Here is a 26131-nt window from a genome sequence, read left to right on the forward strand (position 1 = left end):
TCATCTATTTTCAGGTAGGTATTTTTTTTAAGTGCTACTATGGAAACTAATAGCCGTTGGGTGTTCTTATATGGAAGCCAGTCCAAGTGCTTCATATTAAAATTGCCATCCCAGAGCTCCCAAGTGAGACTTTGATGCCAGTCCCCCGAGGAATATGCACCTCTAGAAGTACTTCCTCTCAAATAAAAAACAACGAATAATCCTGCAGCACCTTAGAGACTAACAAAAAATGTAGCTTCCATGGGCATAACCTACTTCTTCAGATGAAACACATTCCTCTCAACTGTATTTTAGGCAGGTGACCATGGTTCCCTTTAAGCTGCGTAGCAGCACAGCCCCGCAGCTGCTTAATAAGCCCTGCTCAGTCACAGGCAGCTCCATGCACAGAGCCCTTAGGCATACATCTGAACAGGCTCGTCAGGTCCTTGAGAGCGAAATAAAGAGAGAGACGTATTCTTGGAAGCTGAGCCCCTCTGAAGTCTTTAGGCAAGCGGTACCTAGGCTCTCCACTAAAGGTACAAGCAAACAAAGATCATGTTGCATGTTAAGCACCGGATTCCCAGTTGATAATTAAGAATTTGCTGCCTTTTCCATGCTAGAGGAGTATCAAATCTACTTAAAGGCTCCTCTCGTGTTTAATTATAATTAAATATATGTCCCATTTGAAAACGTATATGGTTTGGTGCAGAGAAAGCAGAGAGCTGCGTGGAGTTTGGCTTTCTCTAGCTGGCAGGAACACAAAAGCCTTTGGAGACAGGAATTTGTTGAGACTAATACAGCGAAGGCTCCCATTCAACAAAGGTTCTTAAGTATGAGCATAACTTCAAGCATGGGAATAACCCCTGACTCTAATGGGACTATTCAAATGGTTAATGTTATGGCAGAGCTTAATAACCTTACTAAGTTGGGACCTAAATGCAGAGAAGCGAAGCTTATGGGAAACAGCTTGTGGGAAAAATGCATTTAATGCATGCTCCCAGTGGTAATGACCTCCAAACCAGACTAGAGTGGGTATTAGGTTTAGTAGGTCACTGGAGAGATGCAGGGAAATACCCAGAAAACATTCATGCTTTTTGGATGGGATTTTCAAAAGAACTCAGTGTTGGCCTACCACTGCTCTCATGGCAACCAAGGGGAGGTCTACTGTTGACTTCAATGGGAGTGGAGTTAGGACAATGCTGGGTCCAATGCTGGGAAATTCCACTCTTCATGTTGTACACCAAGATGGGATCGGCCCAAGATGTCTTGCTTAGAAATGTTTTGAAAAGCCAAATGACTAAAGCAAACATTGGAAATCTGGTTGAAAACAAATACTTCGTGACAAGAGCTAGAGAACCAAATCATTATAAGAAAGCAACGAATTCTAGTCTCTCTGGAAAGGAAGGAAAGAAACGATCTGATGGTCTTTGAATTGTGGCTACATTAATTCCAGAGAAATATAAAGAAGGAAATTCTGGAGACTGAACCGACACTCTAATACCAATGAAGAAACCCACAATGGAGTTTAGATAATTAAGCAAGATCATTATTCAAGTGCTTGATCTGAGAAGACAAGGATAGAAATTTTAAAAATCAGCTCTAGCTTCTTTGAAAATCCCAACATAAAGCTAGACCTGGATAAGAAAGCCAGCCATCCATCCACATGGGGACGGGTTTCTTGTTTGACAGAACCTGTTTAGAAGTGTAAAAGGACATACCCTACCATCCAAATCAGGTCATTGGAAGGATAATAAACCCATTATCAACTTAAATGTCCATATATGTGAGAACCAATTTGTCAAGAAAAACAAAACAAAACAAACCCTTTGCCCCTTTGGGAAAATGTGTGTAGAGGCTTTTTGGCTGCATCAGGCTCCTGCCGGCCGACGCCATCTTTAATTCTCCTTCTTTACTCTGGCAGAGATGACTGCTCTGCTCAGGTCAACACAAGAAGCCTGGAGGAGAGGGCTGGTTTTGGGGGCACGGGGCGGCTTTACGAGCCACGGGGGGGGTGTGTGCGTGCGTGCAAGCCACACCCTGGGGAGCGGAGCGGGAGGAAGAACCACATGCGGCTCACAAGTTGGCCATGGCTGGCTTAGGGGGACCCTGGCTAGTAGATTTTGTGTGCTCCAGTCCTGCGGGTGGGTGGTTGGGTGGCTGGCGTGCCAACACAGGTCCCCAATGCTGAGCCTCGGGGGCTGGATCCAGGCAAGCCAGGGCCACATCCGGCCCCTGAGCGTGAGGTTCCCCACCCCTGGTTTAAACTATAAGATCTCTTACACATATCTTTGGATTTAAACCTGCTGCCTAGCAAGCAATGCTCTCTCTAGAGTTCAGCCACACTGTTTTTTATAACTAACTTTAATTTTGTACTTTTCTTTCTTTTTTACCAGTCTGCCAACACAGTTTGCTTTTATTGAAGACAAAGTTCTGACACCCCCTATCGTGGCTATCTGGTTACAGCTGCCATTTCCTCATAGATACTCTTCTGTCCCTAGCCCAACCTCACCTCTATGCTGCAGCAACTACACACTGTGGCCCTGATTTTGAGTTGCACTGCTTAGGAGGTGTACCCTGAATGGAGGGGGAGGGGCTGAGTTTATGCTGCCTTTGCATCTTCCCGACAACAGTGGTTTCCTACAGCAGCCTAAGGGTCTCTCCACTGACCTTACGGAGCTGGAGCATTCTATATGCTCGTCATGCCTCCCCAATTGCCAGTTTCCCCCTCCCCCCATCTTCAACCTGCCTCTATCCACCTACGCAAATAAAGTGCTGAGGAGCATACAACCCTGTTCCTATGTCTCTATCCTTTATGCACAGGATATTTATTACCCCTTTTCACCAGCAGAGTGGAATAAACAGGCTGTAGAAGGAAAGAACACTCGGATCTGTGTGTCCTGGTTACAAGAATGTGCGATAATAGGGATGAGAGGATGAAAACGAGTTTGTCTTGGTCTGCTTAATACAGCAGCTTGGTTACCTCTCCCATGCGGTGTCTGTGGTGTTTGATTACTCTGCCTGTGTCTGAGACTTTACATGTATTAGGTAAAAATCCCCTGTTGTTTTCAATCTTCTCTATTCTAATCTCTCTGGATCATTTTGCAGCTGGTTCTATCCTACTGTGTATTTGCTTTTGCTCTAACTTTGACGTCACCCACAAACCTGACAGCAGTTCAAAAGGCAAGAGAGAAATCTTTGGCCAAGTGGAATAGGAAACAACTGAACAAGGTGCTGAATGAAGACTGGTTTAAAAGTTAATTGGTCAGGAAGTTTCTGGAAGTTCTAGTTAAGTTCTGTACAGGCAACTCCCGACTTAAGACCGCCCAACTTGCAACCCCCCACATTTACAACCATTTTTTTCCATGAGAGATAGTTCCTAAAACCCCCCAGTTTACATCCACAGCTCGCATTTATGACGGTGTATGACGCAGACTCCATGCATCATCCCAAAACAGGAAACGTACAAAATCAGTCAGACTCGCCAGTCTACAGCTGCTGCTTGAACTGCATGCATCTCCACCACATCAGTCTTCACCTTTTAGTTATTTTTGTGCATTATTTGAACTATTTAGTTTAGTTTTCCTCCATTTCCGCAGTCAATTTTGGTATTTTTAGGGTATGAAATGGATTTCCAGGAACAGAACTGCCATTTATAACATTGTGCTTATGGGAAATAAGGGTTCAACTTACGACAGTTCTCCAGGAACCAATTAAGTTGTAAGTGGGGGGTCACCTGTACTATACTGAAAATACCATGCAGTTCTGGGTGTTTTACCCCTGCACTGGAGCAGTTCCATGCAATTCCTGAAAGTGGCCCATGACCATAGCTTGAGAACAACTGACTGAAGTACAACTGGGCTTGGATCTTGGGTGCTGTTTTTTAGGGACAGGCATCTTGGAGATAGTAACTGACTGACTTCAGGAGAGGAGGAGTAAGAAGTAACAAAATAATATATTAGATGCAAATGGAGTGGGCCCAGGACAGGGACAGTACGGGTATGTCTACACGGCAACATTATTTCAGAATAACTGACGTTATTTTGAAATAACAAAATGCGTGTCTACGCAGCAAGCCATTATTTCGAAATAATGTCGAGCTGGAGGGCTTCTTACTCTGACTCCTGTACCCCTCATTTTACAAGGAGTAAGGGAAGTCGGAGGAAGAGTGTTCTTCCTTCCACTTCCTGCTGTATGGACAGAGCCAAAAGCTGAGTTAAGCTACTTCGACATCAGCTACGCATTTAACATAGCTGACGTTGCATAGCTTATTTAGTCTTTAGCCCTGCTGTATAGACGTGCCTCCCCCGCGTTCTTAATTAGCTTTGTGGAGCCTTCTTCTGGGGGTTATCCTCAATGTTGCCACATTCAGCTTTAACAAGGGAGTTAAAGAAGTTAAGCTATTTCGACTTCAGCTACGAAACTGATGTCGCTGAAGTTGCGTAGCTTAATTCAACTTTTGCCCTACTGTGTAGACATACTGAAAGGCCAAAGGGAGAGTCAAATTTCTGAAAGGTGCTGGGTAAGACGACACTGATGTAAAACTAACTGATAGCTAATTCTGCTTACAAACATATTTTTGGTGGCAAAATTCACCTCCAGATTTCTTATAGCACATTTTCCCCTATAGTCTGCAGAACTGACACTATTACAAAATGACCAAACATTTTTGTTTCATAATGCTAGGAAAATCTAGCATTGTTAAAGGTCAAGAGATGGATTTTGCTCATTTTGAATAAGAAAAACAAAAGCTTCTAGACAGATTTACTCCCATTCTTTTCTGCATGTCATTATGGCTGAAAATCATTCAAATGCATTCACAAAAATAAACTACCGTTTGGGTCTCCAAATGTTGCATGTATTAACACTGGCACGTTTTCTTACCTTAGATTTGTGATCGGATGTTAATGCCTGAATTTTAATATCAGTTTCTTTCTTCATTTCATGACAATTACTTCCCCTAAAAAGCAAAATTGCAAATGTGTACCACAAGTTAAATATCTTCCCATCTGGTCAGCTCATAGCTTAGTCAATGGTGGAGCACTGCGGTGTATTGGAATACAATTTATTTCTTCTAGCAATTTATTCATCCATTACAAATAGTATCAGCTTCAAGATCACTCAATTCAAACACACTTTAGTTCTAGGGTAGACCCACAATTATTCAATTGCTAAGAATATGTCAAGCAAGTCCATTTATGATGCTGGTTTCTTTTTCAGCCAATAAAATTAACTTCTGCCTAAAAACCTTCAAATAGATTCACTGCTCTGGGGTGATTTATTTCTTTGTTTTATTTTAAAGACAGTTTTGCTACCTTTTAGTTTGTGGCATGAAAAAAGTTTCTTGCTTGTTAGTTTCCACTGTGATTTGTGCATCTTTAACAGAAAAAGGCTAAATGTCAAGTCCAGCTACCTACAGTGAGAGCCCCACTGAAGCAAAGCTGAAATGACCACAAGGATTGGTCTTCACGGCTGTGTGCCATGAAGGATAATCTATACAGGCTGATACGGAGTGACCAGAACAGATCCTATGCCATTACAGTCAGGTGTCTGCATTGGAATTTTGCAGGGATTCAATTGCAGCAAATCCTCACACAGACCCTGATCCTGAAACAGAATGCACAAAGCAAGATCTTGGTTCCCATGTGCAGCAGAGTTAAAGTAAATGGAGCTCTGTAGGGGTGCAGGGATCCTCTGGGATTGTAGGACTATCACTACAGGGGCACCAGAGACTGGAAGAATAGTTGCAGAGGGGCTATGTTGCTACCTACGAAATTACTTGGGGAGGGTGAGGGAAAGTAATGAAATTCCATCCTCTCGCAACACCGTTTCCTTTGCAAATCTCAGTTACCTGAACTTTGTAGTGGGAGAGATGGCAGCATAGAATGTAGGATCAAAAGGTCCATTTCAGCAATAAGAAAGGCTTCAATTAAAGTCTTATAAGAATCAGTAAATTCTCAAGCCACCCTTAAAACCTGACCTGTCATGCCCTTTCCTGCAGTGAAAGGCTCTACGCACAGCATGCAAATTCACACAGCAAACTTCCTGGCCTTTTTTTGCTTTCCGAACAAATCTGTCTTTTTAATGGAATACATTTTTATTTCACTTTCTCCGCTGCCTCTTTAAAAAATTCTCAGCAGATCCTTAGCTGGTGTAAACCACCAGGAGTCCAATGCTGTTGTGGGTAATGACACTGATTTGTACCAGCTGAAGATTTGACCCAATTAGATTGTTTATTGCTTGGCTGAAATAAAAATGAAATTAATCACAGTCCTGGAAATGGAGAGTGATAAAAATATGCCAGGCTTAAAGCCTACTTTAATATCAAAGTGCTGTTAACTTATGGAAATTAGCAGAAAGCTTTATCCTCAAATGTTCCTAGAGAAGTCTGCATTGAAAATACAAGCAGTATGAGGTACCTTGTGTTTCTTATGGGTCACTGTGAGGATTAATCACCGATTTGCCTGTCACAGCAAGGAAGGTTTTGCAGTGATTTCTGCCAGATGTTTGATACTTTGGAAAGCCCTACAGAGCTATGGGGCCAGTTACATCACATCAGAAGCAATGTCTTTGACTGCAGTGGAAGTTACATTTGTTTTATGTTGGTGTAAATGAGTTCAGGATCTAGCCACAATATAGCTTTGAACTTCCTTTGCTTTGGGAAGATGACCTCCAGTCAGGAGGAGCAAAACTTATTTATTCAAAAACTTATTGTTCAGTAAAATTTCCAAAACCCCAGAAATCAGTGCTAATCTTTCACCCCCTTTTTAAAAAAAGGAGCATTCCATCTGCGGTGAAGGAATACTAAGACCGGCTAAACACAATTGGAATCACTCACTTCTGCACTGTGAAAACATATATAAGCGTTAGTCTATAAAGTCCCACGCATGAACACATTTCCTAGCAGCAATCCCGACACCCACCCCCACCCCGATAGCTTGGATGCTTGGTAATCTCTGGTAATGCAGGACTGTCCTTTTGTCTCCCTCAGTCACATTTCAGCACTGGGACTTGAGCACACAAGTTCCTCTTAGTCTCGTGAGATTGATGAGCATGTATGGCATTTGTAGTGCACATCTGAACTACTTGCTCAAGTACCCAGGGGACTAAATCCTGCCCATCTGCCAGGGAATGAAGCTGTAATTAATTTTTTCCCCAGGAAATTATGCGGCTGATAGACATGTCATGCCACATGGGAGATACATTAGGAAAAAAAAATCCCCTACATGTAAGCTTCACAAAATCAGAATGGTGACTATATTGTGTATCTATTAGGAAGGCATTTTTACCTTTTAACTGATGTATGCACTACATTCAAATCCAATTCCTTTAATTTAAAAATATTTAAAATCAATATATTGCTTGTGCATGTTGCTTGAGTGACAGCAATGAAAACCAAATACATTATTTAGCCAATGAAGCAGGACCCATGTTCATTTCATCACCTAAGTGCATCCCTAAAAAGCTAAGCAGGTGCTTACGTTCCATTGGCCATGCTTACAATTAAGGATGTGCCTGAACGTACTGTAGAATAGAGATGGATGAAGCTTGTGTTTAAAACGCTGGCTGAGTCTGGGCTCAGAGAAGCACAAATAGTGACAGTGTAAGCTCCCATCTATCCCCTCCGTGTGCCTCAAATGACATGTGAAGGATCTGCTTTAAGGAGTAACAGGGTAATCCAAAGTCTGTGTGCAAACAGCATGTTGGCCTGTCTGTCAAAATTGGCAAGAATGTGCAGATATAATTGTTTAAACAGTAAAGATGTTTTATCCACTAGGGATCAGAGAACAGTTCTTTTCAATTTGCATCACAGAATAGCCAAATGATTGCGGCTTTTGATCATTCATGACCTGGGATGGAGTCACACTGCTGACCGTAAATGGTTCACTGTGCCATCATGAACTCGCCCTGCCACCTTTGAGGTTTATTTACACTTTAAACTTTGTTATTTTTTCTTTTAGTTTTCCAAAGTATGGACCAATAGGATCAGAAATCTTCAGGCGCCCCTTAGAGCAAAGCAGAGTTATAAATACCAGTGGAAGCTTGCTGTAATCGAAGGTTAGGTCAGCAGTACGCAGCGTTTGGCGACAAGGCTGTCGACACAGCCCTCATTAAAAGTCGGCATGTGTGAACGCTGTTTGCTCGCACTTTTGCTGACAAAACAGTTCTCGCCCCACGAGCTGCTTTTGCTTTCTCAGCAGGAGAGTGTTCCTGCCCACAAAGCAGTGTTCACTCTAACACTTGCTGTGGCAAAACTTGTGTTGTTGGGGTGGGGGTCGGGGGGTGGGTGGGGATTAAGCACTTGTAAATGACAAAAGTTTTGTTGATGAATTGCAAACATAGCCTAATTTAGACATGGGCAGCAACATAAGTGAAATAAAACTGGGAATGATTGTCTTAGGCACCCATTCTCAGATCACTGAAAGGGGTATTACACAAATGTTTTCTCTGATGGTTAACACAGCCATGGACAACTATTGCCCTGATTAAATCTGATCTTTGACTTTTTGTGTTTTTCCCAGAGACAGAAGAGTAGGAACTCTGATCTCTTCTTGGACCAATGTTAATGCTGATCTGTAAATCTTCTGCCTCAAGGTTCTCAAAATGCAGAGCAGCTGTAAACTGTGCTCAGTTTGTCACCAATGGTCCAAGGAGTGAATATCCCCCCCCCCCCCGCCATTTTAATTATAATTCCCATTCACAGCTGTCACCTCTTTAGCCATCTACTGCAGTTTAGTCAATCGAAACGAGTTTTTCCTATTTCCCCTTGTAATCAGAGTGTAGCTAATTCTTTAGTGCTCTGTTTGGAATACTAGAATTGTTTCTGAAGGTACTGCTCAGCTTAAGGAACATTTGGATCCTGATGACGGTTGTCCTTCCTTAAGAATCAAAGCAGCTCAAGGGACGACTGCTTGAAGAGTTTGTAAAGCCTTTTCATAACTCATTGTGGAGAATTTTTGTTTCCTCTTTTGCTTCAGAGACTGCTACTTCTAAGAAGAGTTTAGTTTAATAGCATTTCAGGCACAAATACATATTTTATAAATACTATTCATCCAAAAATATAGAAAACACTGTACAGTATTTATGGAAGAACCCATTGCCAAATAGGCACCTATGCTCAATACATCCAATTAGTATACAGGCAGTCCCCGGGTTACGTACAAGATAGGGACTGTAGGTTTGTTCTTAAGTTGAATCTGAATGTAAGTCGGAACTGGCGTCTAGATTCAGCCGCTGCTCTGGCAAAGCCTCAGAAGCGCGGGACCCCGCCGCGGCTGCGGCTTTGCTCCCGGTGCCCCTGGTCTGCTGGAGACGGTCCCCAGCAGACCAGGGGCACCGGGAGCAGCTTTTCTCGCCCCGGAGGTCGAGAAGGCGGACCGCTGCCTGCGAGCTCCGGGGTGAGAAAGCCCCGTTTGTAAGTGCGGATCCTACGTAAGTCGGATCCGCCTAAGTCGGGGACTGCCTGTATTGAGACTGGACCAACAGCCCAGCTGCATATGCTGTTGCAACAGCCCAATATGAATTGTTTAACCATTCCAAGATCAGGGAAATGTTATTACTAGAAAAGACAATACAAACAATTAATGCTAATTGCTAATATAATTCTGTGTTCTATTAAGAAAACTCATTCCTGCTTTTCAGGGTTCACAGGTTAACTGTAAGACTAATAGTATAATATTTATATTTAATCAAAAGGGGACCATGAGGGTTAGAGGTTAGGAGCGGGGAAAAACAGGAGAAGCTGCTTCAAGATAAAGAGCTAGCAACCAGAGAACAGCAGGAACCTGGAACTCATAGGAACCTGTAGGTTCTGCCTTTTAGGGTGCAAGGGACACATTTTATTCACTGTGATAAAGATATTCCAGTAACTTCAGGAGCAACTAAGTAGAAGCATATAGATCAGATCCTAAACTAGCACAACGTGAGGTAGCTTCACAGCCATCATAGAAAACACTTTATACCAGCTGAGAATCTGAAAGAATATTTACAATTCCTATGTTGAGAGGAACCCTGTTCTAGATGATGGTAAAAGAGAACCTATTATTGGATTTGAGCTTCCTTCTACAAAGCTCCAGATTCAGACACACATTTTTCCACGATCAAATTGTGTTCGAAATACGATGCTGTTACTGAGGTTCTGAACTTGCTCTCTCAATGAATCCAACGGGAGTAAGGACAGGTTCATGGAGACTAAAAATCGGATGTGATTAATTTGTTTTAATGGCACATGGAGAAAACAGAGGACTCCAGTAAGTCAAAGCAAATACAACACTTTTAAGGCCCCAGTCTTAAAAATTTCATGCAGCCTGTAGTGACTGAGGAGGGCAGGGCCAGGCTACTGTAGGTTAAATATAAATTACTTTTCTAGTAATATTTTGTTCCAGACATTAAAAGCATTACAAATCTCTTTTGATTTGTATACAAAAACATTTAAAAAAAGTAGCTTACCCCTTCTTCTTGATCGCCTTCTCTAACATTTTCTCATAAGATAACTTTTCTTTATCATACTGTGCCACTATTTTGTCAACTTGTGTGCAGTGCAACTTCTGCATAGCACTGTGCTCCTGGAAAACAGTAGGACCTTACAATTAGGTTGCTTGACTTTTAATGTTTCATTTTTATTTTAGTTGATAATGTAAGTGTATGAACAAATATGCTTGGTATTGTATTTAATCCCTTTTAGCTGCCTGGTACCAAGGGGTCCAAATCTCTCTCAGTAAATATAAAGCCTTTCTCTTTGGTACATATCAAGAAAATCTGTTGTTACAGTGTTCGTATCCTGAAAATATGGTATAGTTATCACAAACCAAAATAATTTATGGAAAAAATGCCAGCTGGTAATATCTACATAACTGTATCTTTTTGGAATAAATGATCATTTAAATGTGGTGAATTAATACAATTTATGACCTCAGATTAAATACTATATAAAGATTCTGGAATTTCAGGGACCACCAAAAACATAACAGGCATTCTCCTAAACATCTCAGACTGAACATAGTGCCAGATCTTCAGCGAGTGTAAATCATGTAGTTCAACAAAAGGCAATACAAATGTACACTGGCTGAGGATCAGGCCCATAAGTCTAATGACACTGGGTATTTTGTTGTCGCAAAGCAATGCAGAAGCTGGTTCCTTATTGCAAGTGACTTTCAGCTATGCAATAAGGAAGGCTATCAAGCATATATTTAGTTACCTACAACGGAATATCTGTGTTTTTCTTTTTGGTCTTTCCCATGCACAAGCTACTCATAAGGGGCCTGATTCTCGTCTCTATCACACCATTGTAATTCTACTGATTTCAGTGCAGTTACACCTGATTTGCACTAGTGTAAAGGGGGAAACAATTTCCCCCATTAAAACAAAAGGTGCACACACAGATTACAGACACAGGTCCACCTGGTTATAAATACTACTCTGTTTCGGAAGCAATACTCCTCACTTAATAATTGTATGTTCTGGCTCCAAGCTGGACTGAAACCGATGAGCAATTTTAATCACCCTTCCTTAAGAAGCACACTTACTCTTCTTCAATGTCTGATTAGCAGTGATGGTTTTAAAGTACCGAGCATACACTGCAATAGGGAATTTTGTAGCTTTAGTTATTTTATTAATGTACTATAGCCTTAGATTTCATCTGGTCTTGACAGAAAGGTCTTGTATTAACTGTTATGGTTTGGCTTAATGTCGGAAATGTAAACAGATCACATTAAAAAGTTATATGGATTTTTGTCTGTTTTCATTTACTTTTGCTACACATTCTGAATTTACACTACTGCTCTGTGTCAAGTTTTATTGCTACTATTTCACAGATATTAGAATCATAGAATACTAGAACTGGAAGGGATCTGGAGAGATCATCAAGTCCAGTCCCCTGCCCTCATGGCAGGACCAAGCACCATCTAGATCATCCCTGACAGATGTCTGTCTAACCTGCTCCTAAATATCTCCAGAGATGGAGATTCCACAACCTTCCCAGACAACTTATTCCAGTGTTTAACCACCCTTGCTGCAGTTTAAGCCCATTGCTTTATGTTCTACAATCATTTTTTCTCCCTCTGACTCCCTTTTAGATACCTGAAAACTGCTGTCCCCTCTCAGTCTTCTCTTTTCCAAACTAAACAAGTCCAATTCCTTCTGCCTTCCCTCATATCTCATGTTCTCTAGACCTTTAATCATTTTTGTTGCTCTTCTCTGGACTTTCTCCTAGTTCTCCACATCTTTCTTGCAATGTGGTGCCCAGAACTGGACACAATACTCCAACTGAGGCCTAATCAGTGCAGAGTAGAGAGGAAGAAAGTCTTCTCGTGTCTTGCTCATAACATTCCTGTGCATGCATCCCAGAATCACGTTTGCTTTTTTTGCAACAGTGTCACACTGTTGACTCATATTTAGCTTGTGCTTCACTATGACCCCCAGATCCCTTTCTGAGGTACTTCTTCCTAGACGGTCGCTTCCCATTCTGTATGTGTGAAAATGATTGTTCCTTCCTAAGTGGAGTACTTTGCATTTGTCCCTATTAAACTTCATCCTATTTACCTCAGACCATTTCTCCAGTTTGTCCAGATAATTTTGAATTGCTGATATCATAGGAATGGACTTATCAGTGCAATTCCTTTTAAAAAATACCAATGATAGAATTTCACATCCACTTTAGTAAATGCCGCAACACTTTTAAAAGCTAGCATTAAAATGTGAACCTGAATTCCAGCATCTGTTATCCACCCCTCTGGGCATTAATATATTCAGCTCCTGCAATTTCTATTCAGAATGAGGCATTGAGCTTTCTGTTCCACAGAGGATCAAAGGGAAAAAATGGACTCCATCAGCGCTAGAAAGATGCCAGCTTCAGCGGGGAATAAACATGCTGATTAGTAGACTAAGAGACACCGCAGACAGTGAATAGGATGAAGCAGGCCTGATGGCATTAGAGAGCCACAGGTGAATTGCCTGATATATATTTAATTACTGAAGCCACATACTCTTCCCCAGATAAACAGAACAGTACAGTTCTTGATATAAAAAACTAAGCATAATGATCTGAAATTATATGCCAGCTGTACACTGAACTGGCACTTCTGCATAAATGGGGTAAAGGAGATAATATTCAATGCTGGAATCCTGCTTTATTTAGGGACTAGAAGAACTTCCCTGTCACCAATTTTAATCTTTTCAGAATACTAATCTAAGGTATTATATACCCTGATGTGCTGTGTTCCATAAAAAGCTATTTCAGACAGGTAACCGACTGGGCCGTGTTTTCTTTGTGGACACACACTCATTACAAATTGTTTCATGCAACAACCGCTGAGTGGAGAAGCACACAAATGCATGCAGCAAAAAAGGAAGGAAATACAAAGCTTTGTGTTGGGACACTGCCTTTGTCATCCAAGTATTTGGGTGATGCTGCGCTAGCAGAGCAGAAACAGAAAGAAATCACTGAAGAGAAGTGGAAGGACACTGGAGAGGAATCGAAGACACACTGATTGATGGAGGATAACTGACTCATGTTCATGTTGGTGGGGGCTGTTGCTAAAGGTAGCAGCCAGCTCTCCATTGTTTATTAGAGCATTTAAAGCCTGTGGAGCAAGTTCCATTTTTCTTAATTTTCTCCTGTGAATCATCTGTGCACATGGTCTCCTCCTCCTGCATTTCGCTTTTGCGTCCTTCTCTTTCATCCGCCACCTCTAGCCATTTTCTGAGCTTTTCTCGGCTCCCATTGCAAGCTGAGAATTAATCCTTCATTTCTTCTCTCGCTGCTTTCTTTCTTCATAAGTTTGCTCATGAACTCTCTAGTTTTGCCTTTCCGACTTCCTTGACGACGCTCCGATGACGAAGTAGTTTTAAGAAAACAAAGCAACCCCCCCACACACACCCCTTAGTACACACGCACAAGTTCTTCCTTGTGATCTGGGGATGTTTGCAGGGAAGGAGGAAGAAAAAAAAGACGGTAGGTTGAAAAATCATAGAATCATACACTTGGAAGAGCCCTCAGGGTATTATTGAATCCAACCCTCTCCCCAAAACAGGACCAACCCCCAGTTAAATCATCCCAGCCAGGGCTTTGTCAAGCCTGGCTTTAAAAACCTCTAGGGATGGAGATTCTACCACCTGCCTAGGGAACTCATCCCAGTGCTGCACCACCCTTCCAGGGAAATAGTTTTCCCTAATATCCAACCTAGACCTCCCCCACTACAACTTAAGACCATTGCTCCTGGTTCTGCCATGCGTCACTACTGCGAATGGCCTCTCACCATACTCTTTGGAACCTCCCTTCAGGTAGTTGAAGGCTGTTATCAACCCTCCCTCCCTGCCCCACACTCTTTTCTTCTGTAAGTATGAATAAGCACAAATCTCTCAGCTTCCCTGCATGAGTCATGTGCTCCAGCCCCCTTATCATTTTTGTTGCCCTCTTCTGGACTTTCCCCAGTGCGTCCACATCCTTTCTGTAATGGGGGAGGAGGGGCAGAACTGGACACAATACTCCAGATGTGGCCTTACCTGTGCTGATTAAACGGGAATAATCACTTCCCTAGAGCTGCTGGCAATGCTCCTCCTAATATGCCATTACCCTTCTTGGCTATAAGGGCACACTACTGACTCATATCCATCTTCTCATCTAGTGTAATCCCCGGTCCTTTTCAGCCCAACTGCTGTTCAGCCAGTTGGTCCCCAGCCTGTAGCAATGTTTGAGATTCTTCTGTCCCAAGCACAGGACTCTGCACTTGTCCTTGTTGAACTGTGAAATGCTTCACTGTATCTGTCCAACTGTGCTATTATAGGACACAAGTTACAGGCATCCATTGTTTCAAATGTTCTAGAGTTTTCTGAATTGCTGCACGAAATCACCACACTTGATTTTACATAACAAATATTTCACCCAAAGCCCCATTACCTTGTATAGATGTTGGGTACGCTACAGGATGAGCCGCTGGTAAGTACTCTTTTCAATGCCCAGTTCTGGGTCTCTGGCACTTAACACAATGGCATGCACTGTATTCATTACAGCTAACGAAGAGAGCAGAGGTCTAGGAGAATCCATTTGAGAACGTGCATTTCTGAGCCTGAAGCCACCTTCACGTATTGGGAATGAAAAAACCCTTGATACTCAAAGCTGATACGCACATGTAATAGCCGGGACACTGAATTTTTATGGGACACGTGGAAAAATAGCCCTTCCGCTTTATTGGGCAGCATCCAGGCATTGAGTTAAATTCATCTTAATGTGTATCTCTGAAAAAATCTGGAGAGGAACATTCTGAACAATGCAGCGCAGCACCTCATACTATGGTCTTTTTATTGTTGCTTTGCCTCCCAAGGATCATCATCCTTTCCCCTTGCCTCCAGTTTTGACCTTCTGTCTTTGAGTGCCCTCTCACATGGCTCCTCAAAGCAACTGGCCCATCTCTCACGGCTGGATGAGAGTTGGGAGCTCTCCAGTAAGTGCACGGATTCAGCCAGAAATTGTCACCTCCTCACCCTGTGTTAGCCAGTTCTTCTGGGCAGGTCTGCCTTTCTGATCTGGAGTCACAAAATTATCATTTGAGACTATATTACAGTGCCTTAAACTTCTGACATGGGTTGGCACCTCCAGTTTGAGAGTTTTGTCTGGTGCTTTTCTGTACACTTAGGGTATGTCTAGACTACATGGCTCTGTCACCTCGTGGGATGAGGTTTACCGGGGCGGTCGACAAATGCCTTTGATGTCGACTGCGGAGTGTCCAGACTAGCGTGCTGAGCAGACAAATAGCTGATCGGCTCAGCGCGGCAGCCATTTTAATTTAAATTGCCGCTTCATTTGGGTATGTCTAGTAAACTAATCTACATGGCTCTGGCGACAGAGCCATGTAGTCTAGACTTACCCCTAATGACTGCAGAAAATGCAACCTGACAAATTTGCATGGCCTGACAAATTCACCCCAGATCGCAATCGAAGTCCTTTTGTTGGACTCCAACCAAATGGCTGATGATCCATCTCAGGTGATGAGCATGAATACTCAATGAGCCAAGAGAAGCAAAGGCTGACAATCGAGTATATACCAGGGCTACCACCAGACCATCAATACACCAGCATGGCTTTTTTCTTTTACATACAGAAACATAGAAACCATTGTCCCATCAGCGCATAGCGAAAAGTACACAGAATATATGGAGACAAAGCACTATGTAAGATATCACACCTTATGAGACTGCCAATCACAAGCAGAACTGGGTGGAAGGAGAACTAGTTAAACTGGCGTAGCTGTCTGTGCACATTAGAGACAATTGCTACATCCACAACTGTTGTCAAGACTAGGTCCCAAGAAAAATTCCAAGTCTGTATTACAGTATACTTCAAGCAATGCTTGTAAATGTAACACATATGGAGGCAAACCAAGTTTCAAGTGGAAATACGTTCCAGACTGGTTGACAGTACATTTGTGACTCCCAATGCAGATATAGCATAAATCTCTGATTTAGGCTTTTCAGAATCCGCTGCCATTTCAAATTCACTCTTTTCTTTTAGACAGAAAGATACAAATTACATATTGGTAATCAGTCTCCAAATTGAAGCCCATAATACAGTTAAAATATGGCTTTCAGAATAAAAAAGATTGGTTTAAAAAGGCTAAAAATGATTTCAGGAAACAACAGTTTAGCAAGGGAAAATGAAAAGCATGTGTAGTTTTCTATCCAGTGCTCATTAAAAGCAAAGAAAACATCATTATTCACATTAATAAAAGAAACAAGAAATAACGTGGTGACCCATAAATGTTATTCTTGTTGCTATGTACTATTTTCTTACAATATCACAAATAGTACAGAGAGCAATTTAGAGGAAAACTAGCTTGCAGAAGCCTCATTAAAGAACTCCAAGACAAGAAAAAAGGTTTCTTTCATTTCAGTAGAATTGTATTCATCTCATACTGAGCTCCAGATAAAATTATGCACTACATTAACTCTCCATTGTCTTAAAAGTTTGGCTTCCCTTTCTGCATGAGTCCCAGAGTTGGGCACTGGCTTTTGCATTGTGACAGGCAGATGCATGTTTTTTACTGTATTAGCCTTAGTTGAAAATGTATATGAGATTTAATGCAACCTTTAAAAAATTGCAGTACAAAATTACTAGCAAAAGCTGAGAAGATTTATTCTTTGGTAGGTATTTTTGTGATGATTTGGCAATATTATGTTACTTAAGTGCTTATGTTCACCTGAAATTAACATAGGGGGCACTTGGCAGTACCATCTTTTTACCCAGAAATTGCCAAAATTACAGTTTTTATGTAACTAAGTACAAAATAGATTGTTACAGCAAAGCCACCTGATCAGATATCATGATTCTTCAGAGGAAGTTATACAAACCTCAAGCTCAATACATAGGTGAAGGCTTTGGGGGTGAAGGAACAATTGCCCACAATGACTCCTCAGTTTGGTTCAATAGTAAGGACCTGAGTGATTTTCAGGACATTTTTGTTCACTCCTGGAACATCTTGGAAGTGGGGGAGATATCCAAATAAATAAGTTGGTAAGAAATGGTATCAAATGCCGTGGAAAGGAACAGAACTTTGTCTATAAACTGGAGATCATCCAGCATTGTTACAAATGCTGTTGCTACTGCTTGCAGTCTGACTAAGATGGACCCAGGATACTGGCAGCTAACCGCAGGTTTTGGAGATTGTGCTACCTTCTCAATTAGTTGGCTTAGAAAAAAGATTACACCCAGGGAGGTTGTTTGCATGACAAGGTCTCTCATGTCAGGCATTGATTACTTCTGGCCCGGTTAGGGGACTGCATGTTTTAGAGGTGGAGTAGACTCTTCTTTTTCAAGGAGGTGCTGACAATTTCTGGTATCAGAGGGTCCGGGAATTATTTACTTTCTTTTGCCACCCCAAGAGGTCAGTGATTAGAGTCACAAGCATTGACCTTAGGTGATATCACTACTTCTGTAACTGCTAACTTGTGAATCAGCCAAATACTTAGATATTTCTGGTCCTGTGTATAACTCACACTTGGGGCAGGGGTGTCAATGAAGACAGCCTAGATTAGGCAGTTTTCTTTGTGATACAGTTTCCACAGTGGAAGGTGCTGTATTCTGGAACTGTGTGAAGGCAATCTAAGCCAATTTACAGTCTGGAAAAGGTTTGCAAAGTGCGTTTGTGGTCTCTGTGACAGAGGTAGACTCTCATTTCATCCTGTGTGACAGCAGCATTACGTCTAGAAATTCTGTGTGTTCAAATCTGCCTGTGTTAGACTCTTTCCACCACCAATACTCAAAAGTCTTCTTCCTTGCAGGTCATCTAGAACCATGTTAAGTTTTGGAACCTGGAAAGATTCAAACATTTCTAGGGGGATCACTGCAGTGTTTTTGCCTTCTGATGAGGAGATGTCTCATTTACACTTGTAGGAGGAAGTGAACTGGTGGGAGTTTCTTGGATTTAGATTCATAACCAGCCTGAGATTCCAGTCCAGGGTATAGCCAGCTGTGCATGTGAGTCTGGACTTAGAAACCTCATGTAGAGAGTTCACAGTTTTGGCATATCCTATCAGAGGTGTTCAGCGTGGTTGTCTTTTAATGCAATAAATGTTGCAAACACCCCAACCACACCAGACAATATCTAGAGCCCTGCAATTCTGTGGAGATTTGCTTCACACCCACAGATATGGATGCAGATATCTGCAACTCATTTTTGCAGATACGAACGCAGAGGCGGATGCAAATTTTGTATCCACGCAGGGCTCTAACAATATCACTGCCAGTCCCTCTAGGAAGCCTTTTGTATTTGGTAGCAGCTGGAGGAGAGCTCAGAATTAGCAGCACATCAAGGTTAGTCTGGTCTCTTGTCTCACAAATTAAGGGGGTGCACTTCAAGGATTTTAATTAGAAGGAGTTACAAGTCTTGCACAGAGCCCAGAAAGGAATATGGAATGGTTACTCTGCTTCTAGATTTCTTGTCCCTGGCTATGAGGATGTGGTGAAGAGAGTAGCTTTGAGGTGGATAACACAAGTGCTTACTTGTGTCAACCAGCTGAGGTCCTGTGACAAGTGCATGGGTGGTGAAGGACTCACTGAGCACAAATCTTGCATCAATCAGCAAGAGCTGGAGATGCTGGTACTTGTCACTACTGGGACCACATAAGATTCACTGATTGCACTGTATTGGATACACTTGTTCAGAGTCTCCTTTTTAGCACTAGCTAGTGTTCCCTATGTTTATTTCTTCCTGGTAGAATTTGTACTGGGAATGTTCTCGAGGCCAGTTACACCCTCTGTTACACATGTACAAACCATTTTGTTGATGATACACAGGAAGGAACTGATGATATCAGTTTGCTCTTCATAATTGTGTTGGCTCTGCAATTCTAAAAGAATAACAAGTACAGGTTGAACCTCTCTAAACTGGCACCCCTGGAACCTGACTGGTGCTTAAGCAGAGAATTTGCCAGACCATGGAAGGTCAATATTGTCTAGCATCCTTAACAACGCTTCCACTGCTTTACCGGGCTCTTCGAAGACATTTAGGGGTAAATTAGAGCTAAGTAAAAGCACAGAGCACTGTGAGCCAGGACTGGTGGCTGTTAACAAACTTTATGGGACCATGGGAAACTTGGCCATATCCATGATAAGTGGACATCCAGTTAACTAAAATTATGCCAGGCCACAGATGTTGCCAGACCAGAGTGTACCCGACTAGAGAGGTTCAGCCTGTAGTAAAATCTTACAGGAGGCCCCCGACTGGCGACGCTATTGGTTCTGGGGAAAGCGTCGCCAGTCGGGGGTGTCATAACTTCAATCCTCATTTATGATAGGTGCCGTGCACGGTCGTAAATGTGGGCTGAGGGCGTAAGTCGGGGGTTTTCAGCCCCTTCCGCACTTACAAAATGGTTGTAAGTGAAGGGAGTCGGAACTCGGGCAGTCGCAAGTCAGGTGCCTCCTGTATTTGCATCACTAAAGCAAAACAGCTATGACAATGCTATGCTACTCAACAGGCCTGCTCCTTGGGTGTGTTTACAAATGCCTGCTGAGTAATGCAGCATCATTTTCATAGTAGAAGTACACTTTAGTTTTTGGACTTTCCAACTTTCTAGCTGTGTCTAGACTGGCAAGTTTTTCTGGAAAATCAGCCGCTTCTCCGGAAAAACTTGCCAGCTTTCTACCCTGGCCACTTGAATTTCCGGAAAAGCACTGACGATCTCATGTAAGATTGTCAGTGCTTTTCCGGAAATGCTATGCTGCTCCCGTTCAGGCAAAAGTCTTTTTCTGAAAGACTTCTGCGCAAAAGGGCCAGCGTAGACAGCACAGTACTATTTTCCGCAAAAAAGCCCTGATCGCGAAAATGGCGATTGGGGCTTTTTTGCGGAAAAGCACATCTAGATTGGCCACGGACACTTTTCCGCAAAAAGTGCTTTTGCGGAAAAGCGTCCTGCCAATCTAGACGCTCTTTTCCGAAAATGTTTTTAATGGAAAACTTTTCCGTTAAAAGCATTTCCAGAAAATCATGCCAGTCTAGACGTAGCCTCCAAGTTTTGGTCTTTAGTTTTTGGACTATTATCAATGTTAATATTTGCATCCCATTTCTCTGTTTTTCTTGTGGGACAGTTCAGGAACATATTAAAAATGGGAATAAAATGAAAGCAAAAAAATAATTTAAAATGGTTTGGCGATTGTTTTCTGTTTTCCCTTCCCCTTTCACATCACCTGCCCCCATCAGCAGCCTCTACCTTGCCAGTCCCTTCCAACTAGATGATTATCTCTTCCTTCCCCTTCCAAACTACAGGGTTTGTAGCCCAGCAATAGAGTCAAGAAGGAGCCGACAAGATGCATGGAGTGGATGGTGCTTCTAAGATGCACACAGAGCACTGCGATTCTTTTAAAATGAATTAGTAGCGCCATCAGCCACCAGTACACTTAAGAAGCAGGCTGCTTTGAAAGAGCTGAACCAAAGCAATTTCAAGAGGCCTGTACTGTGCTGAGTCATGATTTCTCCGAACGTCCATGCGCTGCCAGCTTTCACAAATACGGTAAGTTCTAAAACTACAGGAAAATATTTTATTGCACATGGGCAGACAGACACCTTTAAAGTTTAATTATGTCGAACTGGCAAACCTTAACTCTTCAAACACAACTTGCTTTCTATTCCTCTCTGAAAATTACATTGTCAAGAAGGATGTTTCTAACCAACTATTTTTGAGTAATGAGCACAAATTTAAATCATAATTTGTTTTACAAGAATTTTACCGGCTACCTTGTCTGTCAAGGTAAGCCACATTGTAAGTACCACTTGCAACTATCTGAAAGTTTAAGGTAAATGTAATGATATTTTAGGGTGAATGTAGCATTGGGTAGTGACAAAGGCCCAGTCAGCACTAAAGCAGTGGGGAACCAATCAGGACAATCTGATTGCGGGCCACAAGATATTTTGCTGATGCTTTTGTCAGCCACCGCCCACCCTCCTCCCCTTCCCCCCGCAGCTCTCAGAGGCTGCAGTTCTCTGTTCCTAGTCAACGGGATCTGTGGGAAGCGGTGCTGGGAGGTGAAGGGGCTGTAGGGATGTGCTGGCCGCCACTTCCCACAGCTTCCATTGGCCATGAAAAGAGAACCATGGGAGCTGTGGGGGTCGGTGCCTACGGATGGTCGATGTCAGCAAAATGTCTCGCAATCCTGATGGGCCAAGTGCCGCCCGCGGGCTACAGGTTGCCAATGCTGTACTAAAGCACATGAAGCCAGTGGGATTACTCATGTGCTTCAATTACTTGTGTGCTTTCATACCTTACTGAACCAAGGCCGAAACTCTTCTTGACAGAGAACGTCTCTTCTTATGTATGTGTGCAGTACAGTGCCGAGCACATCTGGGGAACTAACATTAATATAAATAATACAAGTAGTAAATGCTGAATTTACAGAATTCACAGGCAGTGCCCCAGTTCCTGATACTCTGCAACCAAGATTTTACAATGACTTAAATTCCATTAATCATGATTCATGTTCCCAGTTAAAGCGTTTATGGCATGGTACATAAGAAATACGTATTTTGGCATGATTATATTTTAGATTCTTTTTAAACATCTCCTATACATTTCTGGCTGTAAAATAAGTCAGCCCCAGAATTTTAAACAGTGTTTGAAAATAACAATTTGAGCCACGTTTATTTTGAATACCCAGCAGAAGTGTATTATTATGTATAACTCATCACTGATGAATGTCACCCAGTGGGGATACCACAGCAATTCACTCTACATTACATACAATTTTAATCAAAAGCCTTATAATCACTCAAATACTCCTACTCATTTCATAGTAGTGTCAGTTCCTCTATACCCCAGCTGCAATTTATTTATATTATTTTTTAGTAAAAGTTAATATCAAGAACATAAAAAAAATGATTATATTGCACAACAAAACAATAAAATTATGCCTGTTTCTATGTTATGATATCTGGAACGAACCTGGACCCTATTATTTTTAGAAATGACGATTTCAAGATGATTTTAACAGGTTTTTGTGGCTTTTTATGATCTTGGATCCATGTCTATGTATGTTATGAGTAAAAAAACCCACTTACAGTGCATAATCACAGGTTTACGCACACACATCTAATATGCAATCCATACAGTGTGCTGCCAATTTCTGCATGGAAAGTGGAGTGGCTAATGGAACATGTCTCCATTGCCACACCAAAATTTGTTCCTGTGAACCAAGAGGGAAACTTCTAAATATCCAACTAAGCAGCACAGTCTTTCTGCATTTCTATATTAGAATGAATCAGACACATCGATATTTTTAGGTCAAATATGTAGAGCAGCTGCTCCACGCTATGGCTTTTGTGCAGTCTGTAGCTTATTATGCACATGTAACTCCTCTGTAAACAAATGGATTTGTGTCTACACACATTAGGATGAAGCTGGTGCTCTATATTCTAGGGCATATAGTCCAAGGTCTTTCCATATACAATTTTAAAAAAGGAAGTTATTGAAAATGAATCCAGGATAAATTTATTTAGGAAGAAATTCAACCCAGAATGCCTCTCTCCTCAATAGCCCTACTAGGAGAGGTAGGGGAAGCAGTCTGCTATGGCAGAGCTTCTACACCGACTCTAGAAAAAGGTTGAGGGGTTTGCATTTAGATTAACGAAGATTCAAAATCTGAGGACAACACAGAGCTGCCCCCATCGCACCCAGCAGATCCATGCTAGGTCCACTGCATTCGGGTTGTATTCTAGCCAGAAGATTTGGCCCAAGCATAGGCAGGCACCAAAGACAAAGCCCAACAACTATTCCAACCTAGGGCGAGAGCCTGCTTTTCGACACCCTGTTTGCAGAATTTTGACCAACTGGATTTATAGCTGCATGACCCTAGCCACAGGGGTGTTGCTATTAGGTGACTGTACTAGCCTAATCCCTCGGTAGGAGCTCTGTGTTCAGGCTCCCCTGTGTAATTTTCCTGAGCACAGCTCATTTGTTCAGGGACCAGAATTTAGCCTGTTATGTATTAATTACAAGCTACAAAACAATAATTCCCATTTAAAACGCCACATCCACTATTGTGCAGTAGCATCGTGTTTCCCAGTCCAAGAGACTCTGCGGACTGCATGTGCTGCAGGCAGTGAATGTTGAATGTCTGATCTTGCTCAGTAGAAATGTTCTAGTCTGTTTTAAAAATCAAATCACTACTGCAATCTGCAAAAGTCATAGGCTAATGTATTTAAACCTCCCCAACGGTACAGTGAAACATGGAGGTTCAGGAGCAAATTGTTCCTAGGATGAAAGGCCTTTTTGAAAGGCTGATAATTACAAAAAGTTACTGATGTTTTTCAGATTCAGTCAAATACCAAACAAATGTGAACATTCCAGTATCTGAGGGTGACAACTCACTAGGGGGTGTTGTTACAAAATATTCAGTCTTATCTACCGGCAGCAGCTGTAAAAACCCTGCACTTTGCATCTCTGGGCTTATAGTACACCCACATAAGGGGAAAAAAATTACAAAAACCTTTAGAATCTAAATATCTTTGTGGCTCACTGAATTTCTGCAGATCTTTCTCCTGTACTAGGCACACAGGATACATAACAAGATGTACAGGACGGGAAACTGTTCCTTGATTCACTTAATGTCTCTGCAAATACCTGGCAAGGCGTCTTACAGGGCAGGTCACCATTTTTTTCCCTCTATGGTTTCTACTGTGGCAAGGTCAGTCCCACTCCTGGGTCCCAGACCCTGGTTCAGTCCACAATCTTGCAGCCTAGGTACTGAGGCAGAGGTCCCGCTTCTCCTTGCTGGGGTTTGGGGTTCTGTCTCTCTGCTAAAAAGGGCGTTGGGGCAGATGCCACCGTCAGCCTGAGCCGAGTAACAGTCCTCCCCAGCTACCGGCTGGCCTCGCAGGCTGCTTGTGGAAGGGAGCCCAAACACTCCTTGTTGTCCCACTGTCTCTGGCAATGCTGACGTTCTCTCTCTCTGTTTTTCTGATTCTCTCTTATCTGGTATAGTCTCCACTTCACTTTAACCTCCTTGCCTACTCTCTCTCCACCTTCCACCCAGCAGGGAAGGCTTTTTGAAAGGCCCCGTGGCCACCTGAAGTGAAATCAGCTAGCCCTTAATTGATTTACAGCAACCCTGTCTTGGCTGTTCTCACTCCAGCCATGTTGACTACAGGTCAGATGCTCCTGGCTACCCTGAAATAGGCTCCGGCTAATTAGGAAATGGTTTCCTGATGTTCAGAGCTGCCTCTCTCCCCTTCTAATCTAGCCCTCTAGTCTGACCCTGTCACACTACGTATTTGGAAGGTTCTGCCATCAGCACCTCCTTATTCCCAAGCTGGCTCTAGCCTGTCACAGGGTGCTCTGCACCTTCTCCTTATACGACAATTAATAGGGCCTGGAAAAGATGAAGGGAACTGTCTTCTTGCTGTACCAGATGGTAGGAGCGCAAAACTCCCTTTTCCAGTTGATTTAGGGGATGCTGTCCCTAAATCCACTGCCATCAGCAGCTTATCAGGGACTCAAACCCTCAATGGAATGAGTTCAGGACTCCTGCTACCTACCAAATTGCAAGGTCTTGATCTGTCTGGCTTAGCCACCTTACTGGATCCCCTACTTGCTGTGAGGAAGATGACAAAAGGCACCATTTCTTGACCAATGTGGCAGGGGTAGGTGGGGGGAAAATTCCTTCCTAGCCCCAAAGGAGGAAACATGCAGCAAACATGCTGCCCATAGCAGATCATACCCAACCCCAGACCTACTTGGATGTCTTGGGTGGGAGAGCTGGGGCTGCTGACTCCTCAGAGAGCGTGTGCTCTTTCTGGACTGCACGCGCTACACCCATCTTCCCTCCCATTGGCGCTCACCTGCCTGATCTGGCCACTTCCTGTCCCAGTGAGCAGTGAGGTAAAGTCTCCTTTCCCTAAACAAACGCAGGACAGACCCTTAAGGGAGCGTCATCCCCTTTCCTTCCCACCTGCCACACGAAGACCTACTGCATTGGGTTGCTGCGTGAGCACTTTATAGACATGCCGAAACCCAGTACTTGCTGAAAATGTAAACAGCACAAATAATCCACCCAGGTGCTACGACTGGCATGCTCTTGAAACCAGTTGGTAAACGATTTCCGGAAGGACAGAATTATAGCACAGGAGGATTGGGATGAAATCTGGCACCATGTACGCATCCAGCTGTAGTCCAGACAAAATCATGCTGCCATTTACACATGCACGCAGATCCCAATGAGTATGTTCAACTAATGGGAATATTAATCCCCTCAATGCACACTTCTAGAAGAATACATTTTTCCCAAACATCTATTGGAAGCTAAATAATTGGGGTGGGGTGGGGTGGGGTGGATCCATGCTCTCTTTATAGTTCCAGCGATATAGTCAGTTTGATACTGCCCCTTTTTCCCTCTCCACTCCCCACCCCACCGCCAAAGATCAGTTTTGGTGTTGGTCCAGCATGGGACCAACAGTGTGTGCCACCAAATGATGGCACGTTGCTGCTAGTGCTAAGTGTAAATGGAACTTGCGATTCTTTTTTCCTCAATAAAAAAAATAGTTATTTCTCATGCCAGCATGCTACTTGAGCGGGTTAACTTCAGTTACTTTAAAAATCTTGAAAACCAATCTCCACGTTTTTATAACGAAGTAGGATTGGTTCTCAACGTAAGCGAATGGACTGTGATTATACCCTT

At 42.6% G+C, this 26131-nt stretch overlaps 1 protein-coding gene across 17 annotated transcripts in view; it reads right to left on the reverse strand.

Moving 5' to 3' along the window:
- PLCB4 (phospholipase C beta 4) overlaps positions 1-26131 on the reverse strand; it is a 329261-nt gene that overhangs the window by 20231 nt on the left and 282899 nt on the right. For 16 of the 17 annotated variants that reach the window (XM_075925708.1, XM_075925695.1, XM_075925700.1 and 13 more), the window contains 2 exons: positions 10426-10541; positions 4861-4936 (listed from right to left, as the gene is read on the reverse strand). The exons of the other annotated variant lie outside the window; for it this stretch is intronic. In XM_075925708.1, coding sequence (XP_075781823.1) covers positions 4861-4936; positions 10426-10541 — 192 coding nt within the window. The remainder of the gene's footprint in view (positions 1-4860; positions 4937-10425; positions 10542-26131) is intronic. 17 annotated transcript variants of the gene reach the window in all.

The sequence above is a fragment of the Pelodiscus sinensis genome, chromosome 3 (genome assembly GCF_049634645.1).
Source record: "Pelodiscus sinensis isolate JC-2024 chromosome 3, ASM4963464v1, whole genome shotgun sequence".
NCBI lineage: Eukaryota > Metazoa > Chordata > Testudines > Trionychidae > Pelodiscus > Pelodiscus sinensis.